Source organism: Anser anser (genome assembly GCF_964211835.1).
Source record: "Anser anser genome assembly, chromosome: 21".
Taxonomy (NCBI): Eukaryota; Metazoa; Chordata; class Aves; order Anseriformes; family Anatidae; genus Anser; species Anser anser.
In genome coordinates, this window is record NC_139742.1 from 10,759,629 (window position 1) to 10,775,214 (window position 15,586).

Consider the following 15,586-nt stretch of genomic DNA (forward strand, 5'->3'; position numbering starts at 1 on the left):
CAGGGCCCTGCTCGGGAGCCGCGGGTGAGCCCGGCTCACGGCGCGGAGCAGCCGGGGGCTGCTGAGCGGGTTCGGTCTGGCACGTCCCGAATTTCTGCTCCGCCACACAAGGGACCCCTGTGCTGCTGCTGCTGCAGATTTGAGAACGAAAAGATTGACTGAAGCTGCCCGTTATTATTTTCGGCTACTCCAGCGATGTATCAAAAACCTGACGCTGGCTTGGTGCTGGTGCCCTACTTTATAGAAGCCCTGAAAAGCAGATCGAGGACAGCGAGCTTCTCTTTGTGCATGGCATCTGCCAGCAAACGGTGAGAAAGCTTCAAACCGCTGGCGGGGGGAGTGGGGGAAGGCAAAAAAAAATGTGCTAAATCCGGAGCACTGCCTGCAGACTGCGAGGGGAAGGGGTCTGCGTGCGCTCTGCTAAGGAGGCAAGGTGGGAGACGCTCTGAGCGGGGCGTTGTGCTGCCCGCGCTGCTCGTCCCAGCGTGGCTGGGGAGCCGGTGGTGTCGTCCCCAGGGCACGGCGGGGACCGGTTTGCCCTGGAAGGAAGACAAGGACCCCACCGGCGTTGGGTGACAGGCAGGGCTCCGTGTTAGCGAAGCCCAACGATGCTGCCTTTGCACCGAGCCTTCAGGATCCCGTAGAGCTGTGCAAGGCTGGAGCCCACCTCGCTGGCCGAGGAGGTGGAGGGGCACGGCTGCTGCGTCGGGGCTGGGCGGAGGGCTCGGGGTGCCCGCACCCATCCCGGGGACAGCCCAGGAATCCGGCCTGCAGGGCAGCGGGGCAGCGCCTGCCCGTCCTCCACACCGAGACCCGCTGGCCCCCCCTGGTCTGGGGAAGCACTTTGTGTTGGCTTTAATTAGGGATATTCACCGTCGTTCTCATTTCCCCCTCCGATGCCGACCAGCGGCAGCTGCCCAGGTGCCTGCTTCATCCCCGGAGCAGCCGTGCGTGAGCCGGAGAATTTACGATTTGCTGCAGACACGGCCAGTAGCCTTTGAAAAGTGGAAAAGGAAGCAGCCATAAATACCAGCCGGGGGACAGGGCCGTGCGGTGCTTTTTCATTTACTAGATAGTCCCACTTTGTTCCTGATGAGTAATGGGGGCATTTGAATACGCCGGGATGACAGCGACAGCCCGGCTCGGGGAGCGTGGCGGCGTGGGCTGGCCGAGGACGGTGCCGACGAGGACGGCGGGGCCCCGCTGCGCTGCCTGCCCCTGCCCCTGCCCCGCGTCCCCCGGGGGGGTGAAGCTGCCCTGCGGGGCACCGGCCCCCGGGGGACCGCACTGAGCCCCCCCCCCCCCCAGGCTGGCACCGCACCGCTGAGCCCCGCCGGCTGCCACCCACCGGGGGGGGGGTCCCGGGGGGGTCCCCGGCGTGGCCGAGGGGTGCGGGCATGGCTCACGGGGGTGCCGCCGGCTGCTGCTGCAAACGCGTCTCGCTGCTGGGCATGGCGCTGCTGCGCAGGTCGGTGCCGGGGCAGGGGACGGGCGGGGGAACCGGGGGGCACCGGGGGCGGGCAGCGGCTGCCTCCATCCCCGCTGCTTCCCGGGGCTGAGCACCGGGGGGCCCCGAGAGAACCGGAGCGCGGCCGTGCCGGGGGGCAGCTCGGCGGGGCAGGGCCGGGCGAGGCCGGGGCTCCTCCGGGGCCGCTCCCGGGGCTCGGGGGGGGGCCCGGGGAGGGCGGCGGCGGCGGGCCCGGGGCGCTCTGCCCAGCTACAGCGCAGCCAATCCCGCGGCCCCGGCGGCGGCCGCCGAGCGGGGCGGAGCGGGGCGGGGAGGGGCGGCGGCGGCGGCGGGGCCGGGCCGGGGGCGGCCGGCGGAGCGCGGCATGGGGCGGCCCGAGCCGAGCCGGGCCCGCGGGGTGAGCAGCGCGGCGGTGGGGGGGGGGGTATGGCGGTGTGCGGGGGGGGTCCGGGTGTGCCCGCGTCCCCCGCTGCAGCCCCGGGGTTCCTGCGCCTCCCCCGCGGGCTCCGGGCTCCGCCGCCGCCCGCAGCCCTGTGGCGGAGCCGCCCGGTCCCGGTCCCGGTCCCGGTCCCCCCCCCGGCGCGGGGCCCGCAGCCCCCCGGAGGCCGCCGCGGCTCGGAGCCGGCCCGGCCGTGCGGGGTCTCAGCCCGCGCCCAGCAGCGGGGTATTTTTAGCAGCGCCGCGTCCGTGAGGCTGCGTGCGAGGAATTTTGTTGTCGTCGTGATTTATCCAAACGTCCTCGCCGCCTTGGGCAGCGGCCCGCGGCCGGGCTGCGGAGCCGGGGCCGTGGCGCAGAAGGGGGAGCTTGCGACTTTAGATTTCCTTGTGGTCGATCCGGGAGGAAAGCTCCCGCCGGGCTTCTTCTCGCTTGCTCGGCTCCTGAGTTACGCTGAGCCAAGATTTCGTAGGGAAAAACCCAAAGCCTTCCTCCCCGCCCTCCTCCTCCCGGCCCGCGGATGCGGGGTGCAGGTGGGGAGCGCCCCGACCTCGCCGGTGCCCACGGGGCTGGCAGGGCACCGGGGGGCTCCGCCGCCGCCGCCCCGCGCCTCCTCGCCCCGGGGGCTCCCGGTGCTGCGGGAACGGGCAGGCCTGGGGCTGCGCTGGGGTCCCAATTCCAAGGAGCGGTGGCTCCGCGTCCTCTGTATCAGCCGTCCCCAGATGCGGCACTATTAATAGATGCTGATTTAGCCTAACGTGGGAAGAAAAGGTCGTGTTTTGTATGGGAGCGTTGGTCACTGTGAAAAGAGAGAAACGGTGGTCCCGCTGTGCTCCTGGGGAGGAGGGACAAGTTGCTTCTCTAGCTTATCGTGTTTGGTTATCGAAACTTGAGCAGCATTTCTGATTCTTGTTTATTCCTTGCTCTCGAGCCATTTTGCGTGCTTTTGCAGCTTCTCTCATGTTGTGCGTTGCAAACCCAGCGGTGTCCTTGCTGCTCGTGCTGTGCTGGACTTACAGGTTGGCGCTGGCAGACCCAGCTGTGGCCATTGCTAGCCCGGCACGGGCCCTGCCCAGGTGAACGTCGTGAGCTAAATCACCCTTCAGCACTGCTCTGGCAAAAACAAAATTTGGAACCTGGTCTGAGCTGACGGAGTCCTTTTGAATGTAATTAATCCTGCTGCCAGCTGAAACCGAGAACAGCCTGAAAACAAGGGCAGCCATTAATAAGTTTAATTACATGTCCTTTGTCTTGCTGGGCGAAGGTGTTGTGCAGTGAGGGGAACGTGACGCAGCTGCCGGTGCTGAGCGCGCTGATCGGTGCTCCCTGTGCCTGCTGCCTGGAGATCCCAAAGGCTGCGGGGCATCTGCCTCCACTTCAGGCACAGATCAGCGGCTGGAGGTCAGAGAGCAGAGGGGAAAGCTCGGCTTAGCAGCACATGGGCGTCGCTGTCCTAGGAGGATGCAGCGCCGCACGCAGAGCGCTCGCGGGGACTTCATCCACACGTACAGGAAAAAAAAACATTCCCTTGTCTTCTGGGAGCACACAAGTTCTGTTGCGCCGTTCCTCGTGGTTATTCCCATAACAACACTTCAATATTTATTTGTGAAATTGAAGCAATGCGCTCAGCAGGATGAGGCACGAGGGCAGGAGCGGGTGAGAGCTGTGGCAGCGGCCGAGAGGTTGGCAGGAAGCAGTGCCGGGCCCCGGGGTTTCACACGGGCACTGCTCGTGAGGCTGGGGGGGCTTGGGAGACCGAGGTGTAGAAGAGCCTCGTATGCATCTGCTGCCGGAGGACGTGGCTCCTCCGAGCAGCTGGGGCCGTGCAGCAGCGAGGCTCCCAGCCCAGCGAGGCAGGCGGCTCTGCACCACGCAGCTCCCCCGCGCCCGAATTTGCGCCTCCGGTGAAGCTGGACAAGGACGGTGCGCCCGTCTGCCCCGCTGGCAGCCTTCTCCCCTCTGAGGCTGCAGATAGTTCGGTGGAGTCGCCTGCTTTATTCTCAGTCATAACACAGCCTAATCCCCAGGCTGGGGACAGCTCTAAATTGTGCCGACGCTGCAGGCGGGTCCCGGCTGCGCTGCGCCTCTGCCCGCAGGACCCCTGCAGAGGACGGCGAGGGGTCGAGGGCTGCCCCGGGGGTCGGAACAGAGAGCTGTTAGTCCCTGAAAACCTGTGTATGGTGAATGGATGTGACCTGGAAACGTGTCCAGGGTCACGTCTGTCAGTTAGGAGATCCGATCCTTCCGGACCTTAAGCTGGGCGCTGCCGGCCTTGCAGGCAGCGGGGCGTTTGTGTCGCGGCGGCCGACTGCAGCCGGTATTAACGGGACGTCTTCAGCGTGGGGCCTGGACTTCCCTCAGGATTCTCCCATCTGCTTCTGCTTTCACAGTGGAACAGAAGATTTAAGAAAGGTTCTTAGTTTTTTTTTTTTTTTCCACGTTTTACGTTTTGTGTCTGCTCCCCCTCTCTGCAGCTAGCCAGCCAGGTTCCCCGTTCGCTTCTGTCTTTCAAAAAATATCAGGAAAATTTCCATCAGAAAACCACAAAAGTCAGCAGCTGCGTGGTTTCAGGCAGGTGAAGTCCTGAAATGAAAACTGTTGGGGTTGCCCCTTTGAGGGCTTGTCTTCACAAGAAAGCAATTCTGGAGTAAGAGTGTACGAGTTTAACACACAAGACCTACTCCAGAATAATTCTGTGTAGACAGGCCCTAAACATTTTCCCTCCTTGTAACCTCGGCTGAGTATCTCTGCCCTTGAGGGAGCACGGGGCCTGAATTCCCCAGCAGTCCTGCTGGCAGACGGACGGGTCCTGTGCCCGGTGAGGATGGCTTCTGGCCCCACGCTTCCTCCCCGGTGTCCGGAGTCCTGCCTGGGCTGGGGGTGCACTCACGGCCCGACAGTGCTCGACATCCCTAATTCTGGCTGCTTATGAGGGAAGCAGGCAGAGGGGGATAGCGTCCCTTCACGTGGCAGTGCTTTATGGCTTTTATTATTTAGAACAACCACCCTCGCTCGTTGCTCTGGGGCAGTAAACCTCTTCCTTTAATAACCGGCGACTGGCTGCCTCTGTGCAGGACTCTCCGGGTCAGTGCCAGTAGCAGTAATGTTATTTCTCTTTAGAACTAATGTGGTGTTTTATGAGATATTTTTTTTCCCTCCTTCGTTTCAACTGAACTTTAGGCATGTAGAAGGAGATTAAAATAAGGCCCACGGCAAAAGGAACTGAATGTGCTGTTTGGAAAGAGGGTTTCCTGCTGTGAGACATCTCCGGGCAGCTGGACGCTCCCACCATATTAAAACAAAGGTGTAGGAACTGAATTTAATCGGCTCGTGTAAGCCAGGATGCTGGGGTTTTTTACTATTATTTCTGCACTCCTTGCCAGCCGTCACCCTGTAAGCTGTCTTTGCCCCAAGCCCTGCAGGCCTGAGTGACCGCTGCAGTAGGGGCAGAGACGTCGGTGCTCCGAGACCTCTCCAGGGACCGCACGGAGCCGCCTTCTCCCCGCGTGCAGGGAGGCTGAAGGCTCTCAGAGAGGAGAATATCCTCACCCCACAAGCCAGGGAGCAGCGTGTGGCCTTGACAGGGCCGTCCTCGGGCTGTCCCTACAGCAGGGAGCGTGGGAGCTGTGACAGGGCCTGGCGGACATCTTCCAGGAAATGGGATCGTGCTGCGGATGTCACGTTCCTTATAACGGATGGCAGAAATGCTTCTCCTCCGGATCGGGGTTTTCAGATCGGCGCCAGGGCAGGTCTGGGGGTGCTGGGGGGGATCCGGCCGCTGCCCTGGGAGCCCCCGCGCAGGCAGCGCTCCCCCTCTGCCAGGGCTTCCTCTGGCAGAAGGACCTCAGCCTTTCTGCTGAGATCTCCAACAAGAGCCTCTAATTAATGACATCTCCCCATTTAGCTCGTGATACTCAGACAGATGCTGCGCCATTTAGGGCTGGTTTGAGACCTACAGCGCTCCTCCGTGCAGCGCAGCATCTGGTGAGAAGTGCTGGTGGTGCTGGCCTGGGTCGGATCTGACCTGCCGTTCGGGAGGAAAAGACGGCCAGGGAACACATCCTGCCTAGGAAAGAACCCCCCAAATACTTCTGTGTCGAAGAAAATCTTGTTAATTTTAGAATACCCAGAGATGTACGGCAGAGTACGGGGAGATAGAAATAGGCATTTGATTAACCTGGTGAGAATGAGGTATGACCTGAGAAACTCCTGCTTGGTGATTCTTTGTATTGCACATCTGCATTCCTTCTCGTGGCCTTGCAGCTGCAATGATTTTGAATGAAAAATAGACTTGTTTTGTTTTAATTCCAGCAAAAATTCTTATGCCAGCATGAAGCAGTCCGGCTCGGTGTGCTACAGCACGTAGTTCCTCAGTTGTAGGTTTAAATCATCAATGTTTATATGTGCCCACACAAAAATGCAAGTCCCAGCTTGGTTACTTAGCTCTTCTAATTTCTTCTGTAAATTGCAGAAGTAAGACTTGCCATAAATGCCTCGATTCTGAGGTTATCAGGTCTGTGTTGTCAGTTCTTGAGCTGCTGGGTATCAGTGCTGTACTCAGCGGCCAGGGCAACTTGATCTGTCTACCCATATTAGAGTTCGCTTACAGTATCACTCAGAGGAAAAGGGTATGGATCCTTTTCTGTGAAAATAGTGCAAAATTGCTGCAAAGTACTGGGAAATGACTGTGCTCAGTTCCTAAAGATCAATTTATTCACAACAGAGATGTGGGGTGAGCGGGCAACTCAGAGAATCGCTAATGGGATGGAGAGCCTTGGTGCTTCTAAGCCACTGCTGCTGATCCCACACGGGTCTGTAGTAACCCAAGGCTTTTAACGTTTGGGGGCCGTTTGTCCCCTGAGCAGCTGCACGAGGGGTGGCCCGCAGCCCTCAGAGCTGTCCCTTTCCCGTTCCCAGGTGGACGGCCCAGCTGCAGGCTGATCCTTCATCACCTTGCGGTCTGTCGATGGCCTGAATCTTAATGGCAAATCTAGAGGAGCACCTTTTTATCTCCCAGTGCTGTTTATCTTAGACTTGGCTTTGGCTTTTTCTAGATTGAGCTTGGCATGTGAGTCACTGGAAGCTATGAATTTTGCATGCGCTATTGACATTTCCCTGTGTTTTGGTCAGCTATGTTCTGGAGACCGACAAAACTCAATACGCACAGGCAGAGCAATCTGATAGAGAATATTGGGAGCATTGTTGTTCTGCTCATAAAAGGCTACGCTGAGAATATCTCAGACTCCCCTTATTTCTGTCCTTCCGCGCCTTTGAATAAGGCAGCGTACTCTTTATAGACAGACAGACACATGTTCTCTCTGGAAGACCCCGAAGTGCTTGCCAGAGGTTTGAAAGGTCAGAGTTGCTGGGATCAGAGCTTTTGTGAGCCGGCTTGCATAGGAACATTTTACACGGTGCAGACTAGAGAGAAAGCAACTGCTCCCTCTGCTCTCAAGTTATTTTTTCCCTTGCCACTTTATGGTTGTGTTGTGTTTTCCCTGGGAGTACCTAGCTATCTTTCTTTTTTTTTTTCCCCCTTGAGCTCTCTGATTTTGCTTTAAGAGTTACAGCACCATTGATTGTATTGGCTGTCTCTGAAAATGGTGTGCTGCTTGCTGTCTGTGGGCTCCCTGCTGCTAAATGCTGCCAGTGGGACTCCAGAGCATTTAGATCAATCGATAGGGCTATCATGGCGTTATTTTCCACACTCTCCCCATCCTGGGGATGTGTGTAACAATTGGATGGAGCACACGAGCCCTCGGATTGTTGGTTACAAAGTGTGAATCCACACTGTCTGCATCCGTGATACAGCTGGATGCATTTCTGGAGGGGGAGAAGAGTCCCTGCGCACAGGGGGATGCTATTCTGGGCCCTCTGTTATCGCGTGGCATAAAGTTCATAGGAATATTCTGCAGTTGTTGCTAACAGATGGGCTGAATCATTTCTCTGGGCAGCAAAGCATCCACTGATATGGTTGCATTTTTCCTCCAGATCCCATCTAATGCCGAGGCTGAAAGAATCACGCTCCCACGAGTCTTTGCTCAGTCCCAGTAGCGCTGTTGAGGCTCTGGATCTCAGCATGGAGGAAGAAGTGGTCATCAAGCCGGTCCACAGCAGCATCCTGGGACAAGACTACTGCTTTGAGGTAAGGAGCCTTTCTGTACGCTGTGCAACAGGGCTGGCTGGGGAGCCGGGTGCGGGATCACGTCTTGGGCTCTCGCTGTTACAAAACGCTTCTGCTCTGAATTGTTGCACAGAGACCGTTCCATGGGCAGAAAATTACTTCATCTTTCCAAGGAGAAGCACACCCGCAAATCAGAGCAACGAGCTCTTTGCGTTATAACCATTGTCGCTGCAGGGCTTGCTGCTGGCACAGGTGCCGGACTACTTAGAAACCTGCATTAGCAGAGCTTAAATTTGTAGTTTATGTTCATACAGATAGCAGAAGGTGCTCGCCTCTATTCTGTGTTTACAAAGATGTTATACGTGGTCACAAAGATAGCCTACAGCTATTAGTGCGAGTGTTGAGGACTTTGTCTAGAAATCTCAAGCTTCGCTTTTCTGGGTAATTAAAAAATCTGTATTGCAGGTGTTTTTTTAAATGGATATATGCATCTTTTATGGCACGTGGCTAGGTCTGCGCTAGCAGGAGGTGGTGGGACACATACAAACATGTTTGTAGTTGGATAGCACAAGGCAGTGCCTCTTGGGAATTGTTTGCCCTGCATCGTGGATGGAAAAGCATTATTGCCTATGGCAGCACCTGCATATAGAACTGGGAAATGGTTTTCCTACAGTAATAAGGTGGTTGATACTTGTGTTTCTGTGAAGAGAAGGTAATCTCTTTGTACTTGAACATCAGCAAGTAGATAAACCATACAGCCGTGCTTGGGTTGTACTGTAAAATTTGATGGGAATGCATTCCTAGGATGGGCAGAGGTATGTGAAGACAGCACTGTCAGTGTCCAAGAGGAGTCAGACGGGACACATGAAGATTTTTACATTACTGAAATTAGCACAGTTTGATATAAATGAATTAAAAGATCCATTTCTTAAAATATAAGTGGGTAATACAGAAGCAGTCTGACCAAAAAATAGTCCCATACATGAACTCTGAAGTTGAGGGAGTGGGTTGAGGTATAAAATTTCCAGTGCTGTTCATTCTCTGTAGAACTGAGCAAGTGTGGCAGGTCAGGAGGAGAACAGTTTTGTAAATTATATGGCCTCTATTACATTCCACTCAAGAAAGATAAAATGAAGCTAGATGGAAAATAGATGTGACATCCATAATATAAGAGTTGTTTACCAATTCTGTTCAGCACACGAGAAGGGGAAGGGATATGAACAGTACTTGTAGAAGTTGACTGAGAGGAAAATTACACAAGTCATGCACTTGTAAGGAGGAAGAAAATTCCATTTTAAAGTGAGTTGGATAAAGAAGAGTCAGAAAAAAAAAAAGAACATGTTAATTGCTGTTCTGCAAATCCTGCAGAGTAAAGGAAGAATGCTGGAAAACAAAAGGGGCATTGATTTGTAACTGATGGTTACTCATCAACAAGCTCCAGAGGGAAGCGGTTAGGTGAGAGCTAAATGGCATATTGTGTTAATGCATCGGTCTTGCTTCTCCAGAGAGCCTCTTTCAAATACTGCACTCGGTCAGAAGCGAAATGAGTTTGTAGATCTTTCTGGATCCCTGAAGGGTAGTGGGCAGTGCCCGCAATCCTCCCTGCGCAGCTGGCAGAGGCAGAGAGCAAGCGTTGCCATCGGGAGGGCAGCGAGCAGGGCGCCGGCGGCCGAGCGCTGTGTGCCACATCGCGTGGCTCTCCGTGCCAGGCAGCAGTGGAAGCAGAGCAACAAAACTGCACCTTCTCCTCTTCAGTGCTTGAAAGTTGGCTTTCGTTATTTTGCTTTGGAGAATGTTTTAGAAAACCAGAATGGTAGACTTCTGATCGATCCCAAATATCCCCGTCTGTAATCCTGAACCTTTCAGCGTTGCTCTGTCAGTAAGTACAAGCAAGACATAGCACAGGCCACTTTTTGGTGGAAGCTCAGCAAAGAGCAGGAAACTTGTGGCAGTTCCTGCGGTGTGGAACTGCAAAATCTCTGGTTTGGGTCTGTGGGAAGCCGAGAGGAAAACTGAAGCTGCTGGTTGGGCCACGACACTGCCATGTGTCGGAACACAGAAGAGCGAGAAACTCAGGCTGTTGACCTGGAAAATGAGCTGAGTAAGAAATGTCGAGTGAGAAGGGCCTGCCCGAGTCACGGACAGAAGACTTTTTCCACACAGTGGATTGCGAAGAGGCTGTGGGGTGATAACTGTGTCTCATCCATGCCCTGTGAAGCTCCGGTGGATCAGTTCTCCAGGGAGGCCTGTCAGGAACAGCCAATTCTGCTGTCTCAAATGGCGAAGGGCAGCAAGGCCGGTGCTGGGCAGTGCCAGCCTCACGCTGTCTGAAATCGTCTCCTCTCAGTGGTGCGGTTGGGCACAGGACAGTGCCAGCAAGGCCAGCCGCTGCTTGCCAGCCCCAGCACGAGGTGCCTCACGCAGCTCCTCCTGCACCACGCCGCAGCAGCCCGGTGCCTCGGGACCTGAAGGGGAAAGGGCCGGAGAGGGCAGTGGCAGCACCCAAACGGAGACAAGAGGGAGGTGCCGAAGCCGTCTGCAGTGGAGAAAAGCAAGTGGTTTGTTGAGGCAGCGGGCTGTATAAAGGTTACGGCAGGGTTGTTTCTCTCCTTCGGCCCGGCCTGCCGGTGTGAAGCCGTGTGGTGGCTCTGGCTCCGCCGGGGGCCAGGAGAGTCAGCACTCACGCAGCGCTTTTTCAGTGCTGCATCGGGCTTTTTCTGCTTATTTAGGTCGGTGAAACTTGCTGTTTTTCTGACTTGCTGAGTACTTGGAAGTCAGTATTTACTTGTTTTCCTCAGTGATTGTTTTTAAAGTTATTCAACACCGTCTTCTTTCTCCTTATAAGACCTCCAGTCAGCATAATCATCTAGAGCCACCGCATATGCTGTGTGTGCTAAATATATAGTAGGCAGCTTAGCCTCGTAAAGGAGACTGGGAGTCCAGACTCCCAGAGCCTATTCCTGGCTCTGCTATTTGTGGGATCCTGGTGACCTGGGCCAGGAATGGGAATCAGGACGGAAGGGTTCTGTTTCTGTGCGGGCAGGCCGGAGTCTTGTCCTGCTCCACAGCTCGTGCCTGGGGGATGCAGAGCAGGAGGAAGGAAAAACTGCTACTGGGATGATTGCTCTGGTACAACGGGAACCTTGTAGCCTCATCCTGGCCTTGCCTGAGCACGGGAGGATTTAGAGGAGAGGTTTAGTCCCACAGTGTAAGCAGTTGCCGTTGCTCACACGGCCCTCCAGACCCCGGACAGCCATCACGGGCTCTTCGGGGCTGTGCCCTTCTGCCGTGGGTGCGGTGGGGTTGTCAGCTCGAGCCTTAACTTGTAAAATCTTCTGCACACATCGAGTGAAACAGCTTTAGTAACTCGGTTATCATCCTCTGTTCCTACACCAGTGAGATTCCTTGTAATATGCTTTGAGGATGCTGTACTTAACACATTTTAAAAATGACAAGATTTTGTCTGATTTAAGGGATCACCCACCCACGAGTTTATCCTGTACCTTAATAGCTTTTTAGCACATCCAAAATCTTGTTGAGACAAGAATGCTCTCTTTATCAAGGTAATTAATATGTCATGAAGATCATCAGTGCCATATAATATTTAGGTTAGAGCTGAAAGCCAAAAGATTATTGCAGATCTGTGGAAAATGCCATTTTTGGTCTCACGTGGTAGATAGGACTTTCGCCTCCCAGCAGATCAGGAGGGCTTCCTACCTGCCACGGGGACTTTTGCCTTCTCTCACTTGAGTGAACAGATAGTTTTGTGTAGCTTTTGAATGATTAGTTGATCAGTAACTGTCTTGGAATTGAATCATAAATTTTAGTGTGATAACTCAATGCTAACGTATTGACTTAAGTGTGGCAAGAAAATATATTAGATATTCAACTAAACAGACAGCTGTTAAAAAAAAAAAACACAACACAAATGTAATTAACAAAGCCAATAGAAGGACGGCTAAATTGCATGTTTGTTTATTTGGATATGAATACCCTAGGCATCTGTGGGATCCATGTGTGCCACCAAGGAGAACTTGTCTTTAAGAGAGCATCTTTCCACAACAATCAAATAAGCCATAATCCTCTTGTTTGGAAAATTCATTTGTATACCGAACTCCCATCAAAACAAAAGAGCTAAACAGCAAGCTAGGTGAAAATGGCCTTCGAGGAAATGGACTAACGGTATAGTTTACTGAGAAGTATGTTTGACCTGTTACACCTTTATTAACTGATTTCTACGCAGGACTGAATTTAGTGGACCTCGCTCAGTGACAGTGGGAGGGTGTTTTCCCACTCTGGGGTACAGAAACCTGGCTGTGGCACCGCAGGGTGGTGTGGCTGTCCCAGCAGTGTTCAGGACTGTGGTGCTTTGGATTTGAGCATGGCTGATCTTGATTCTTGCACAGCTAATTTGTGGACCAGGCAAGACGGGGCTCAAGTTCTGAATTGTTAGGTTCTTGTCTGAGCAGTTTTGAAGCACGTGTCACAGCGATGCAGCTGCATGTTGCTTCTTTCTGGGTGTCGTTACCACGCGGGTGTATGGCCATGCTCATCTGGAATGCTGTTGTAGAAGCTCTGCTGAGAAAAGGATCAAAATACAGAGCAGCCGCACCACGGGCAGGGCAAGGTGTAGGGGTCACATGCTGTGGACAGCCACTTTTGCGAGTGGTGCATCTCCTGGGCCACCAGAAGTTTGTTTGTTCGGGGACAGAGGTTCACAGGAGCAGCAAACGGGATGAAGCAGGCCACATTTGTGATGGGAAACTTTGAAGAAACGGGAAACGCATCGAAGCGTGAAAGGATGCTGAAAAGATGATGCTATTGTGCCTAGTAATATGGAGTCATCTCTTCTTAGAAATGGAAGATAAAGTGTGCCTCAAAGAATATCAGTATTACAGGACAGATTGAGTGCATTAAGGACAGGGAAGAGTGTCTGCCTGAAGGAGAGAACTTGGGGATATCAAGCGTGGGGAGATTTCTTGCATTTGCTGTGAAAAGGCAGGCTAGGCCTCTCGTCGTGTTGTCCTGGTGAGGAGATGTCTTTGAGCAGAGGGATGCGCTCAGCTCACGGCTGAGGTTAGCTGAAGATGATGAATCGTAGCAAGTGCCAGCTCTGCTTGTAAGAACAGGTTCGGGGAGATGTATGAAATTGGAGGAGATCGTGTCTCCCAGAAGCAGATAAGCGGTGTGCAGCGTGTAAACACAAACACTGTCAGACGATACGGCACTCGCAGGGAGCTCTGCAGCTTGACTGGCGGAAGTGAAACTCAGAGGGAGTTAGTTAGGTACTAACCAGGTCCATTTGCTTGCAAGCCAGAGATGTACATAGAGAATATTATGGGGCATCACCAAATACAATGGATACGGAGAAGGGAGAGCAGCCGGCTGAGGGCTTTGTGGCTGGCTGAGGGGAGCCAGTGCGGGGAGCACAGGAGTGCCTCCGGCCCTCCAGCAGCGTGGTGTACGTCCTCGGCCCCATGTTCCTCGCAGCAAGGCCTTCAGAACAGGGCGTGAAGGGGGGGGACAGCAAGAAGCCAGCCTGCTGGGGCCTGGCGTTCTTCCGAAAGCAAGGGCTGGGTTGTTACAACTGCAAGTTTTGGGATGAATCTGGAGGGGTGCCAAGTGGTTGCAGTTTATCTTTAGTTCATTTAAGGATTTGCACTCTTCTCAGTAGAGGAACTTGGTGGCTTAAAGCATCACATGCACAGGGCCATTATCTTGTGTTTTCTGGTGTGGAAGAGGAGAAGTAATTGGAATTTGCTTCCATGATTATTTCTGTGACATACAGAGTTGCCCTGTTTTTCTGGTAGCCTTAGGGGCTGTTGCTTCATGCCTGGGTAAAGCTGTTTACTTAAAAAAGAAAAAAAATCCACTAGCACCTTTCCTCACTCCCCCTCTCCCCCATATCACAGTCTGCAGCGTGCTGGTCAAGACATAATCCTGTTCCTTTCCCTGTAGGTGACGACTTCATCAGGAAGTAAGTGCTTCTCGTGTCGTTCCGCAGCAGAGCGAGATAAATGGATGGAAAACCTGCGGCGTGCCGTGCACCCAAATAAGGTAGTGGCTTTGAGGAATTGCCTCTGCTATAGTTCAGTTCCTCGTTATTACGTTTTATAGCCCAGTGCATAGTAGCAGCAGGGGACGTATTGTCATTGTAGTGAGTAAGTGTAATTGTGGGTCAGCCTTTTTCCATATTTCCATTTCTTCCACAATTATATTTACGTGAAAGTGCCAATTATTTCTTTCCTCTTTTCTCAGCACATGCTGCTTCAGCTGTTGCTGTGAAATGATCAGACTTGAAGAATCTTCAGTCTTGCTCTGCTACTAATGATACTTGCCACTCAAGTAGGACTTCCCACCTCCCAGAAGTGCTGGGACAGATGGCCGGTAGCTGCCAGTAAAGTTACAAGACTGAATATTCTGAAGTTCATGTATCACATCTCCTGACTCTGGTGGTACTTGCAATGTCTGCTGTAGTGATGGAGAAATTCAGGTGGCACATGGCAGTGCATTCTTTGAGGCAGTAGTGGAACGTAGCCTTCACTTTTACAGGCAGTTGATGGTGGCGAAACCATCCCGTCTGAGATCTCCGGAAGCAAATCTTTCTCTTCACTGAACACAGGGACACCCAATATGTGTTTTTATGGCCCACTAAGACTTAAGTACATCCTCAAATAAAGTCCACAGCTGCTTCTCCCTCTCTGCGCTGGAATTAGCTAACAAAGATTGATCAGGACTAATCAGCTGCAGGATTTCACAGCTGATGAGCTCCATCAACAAGTCATTTTCTGCTGATCAGAGAAGACACAAATAATGCGATCCTGTAAATTCATCCCTGGCATCAGACACATAACTGCGTACGGGTTAGGTCTGGGCCTGGCAGGCTGCTAAAGGAGCTCTCCATGTCTGAGTTCATTGTTCCTAGTTCGGGATAAGAGATTTCCTTCAGTGTCAGAATGGGAGTGGCAGAGGAGAGAGAGGGCTTCTGCCCCCAGCAGCGTGTTCCTGCGCGTGCAGCTCAGTTGCTCCACGTGCAGCTCAGTGGCTCCAGTGGCTTTCCGAGCACAGCAGCCTGGCAATGATGGCCTGAAAGAGCTGTGTGAGGTTTGGAGCGTCACGCCATGAAAAGTCCTGGGAATGTGAGGGAGGGCTGGACACGTCAGTATGGCTTTGAGATGTGGTGTTCAGTGGAAATTCATTTGGAAAGATGCCCTCATCTCGGAACATGCCATTAGCTGATGGCTAATTTTCCGTCTTTGTTTGAGTTCGTGGACAATAAACTCTCAGTATCTGACTTGATATTTCTATCAGGAATTCAATGTTCTCGTGTAGTTCCTGTGTGTACTTCCTGAACCTACAGTACCCCATTGTGGGCTCCCAGCAGAAACGTTCCTTCCCAGCCTCCGAAGCTGAGCAGGGGAAGCCACGGTTGCTGTTTCAGTGAGGGCTCCTAGACAAAACAGGTTACTGCAGCCCCAGGAGCAGTTCAGCTGCAAGTGCTTTCTCTCTTTAGTCACCGCTGCAGCAGATGCCCCTGGCTGCGCTTCCAGGGCGAGGT

The 15,586-nt window shown here is 53.7% G+C and overlaps 1 protein-coding gene across 16 annotated transcripts in view; it reads left to right on the forward strand.

Moving 5' to 3' along the window:
• DAB2IP (DAB2 interacting protein) overlaps nucleotides 1-15,586 on the forward strand; it is a 224,258-nt gene that overhangs the window by 173,291 nt on the left and 35,381 nt on the right. For 14 of the 16 annotated variants that reach the window (XM_083807470.1, XM_083807465.1, XM_083807469.1 and 11 more), the window contains 2 exons: nucleotides 7,896-8,049; nucleotides 13,987-14,085. In XM_083807470.1, coding sequence (XP_083663596.1) covers nucleotides 7,896-8,049; nucleotides 13,987-14,085 — 253 coding nt within the window. Of the gene's footprint in view, nucleotides 1-45; nucleotides 309-1,747; nucleotides 1,866-7,895; nucleotides 8,050-13,986; nucleotides 14,086-15,586 lie in introns of those variants that run through there. The other 2 variants (XM_083807461.1, XM_083807460.1) reach the window with 2 other exon arrangements.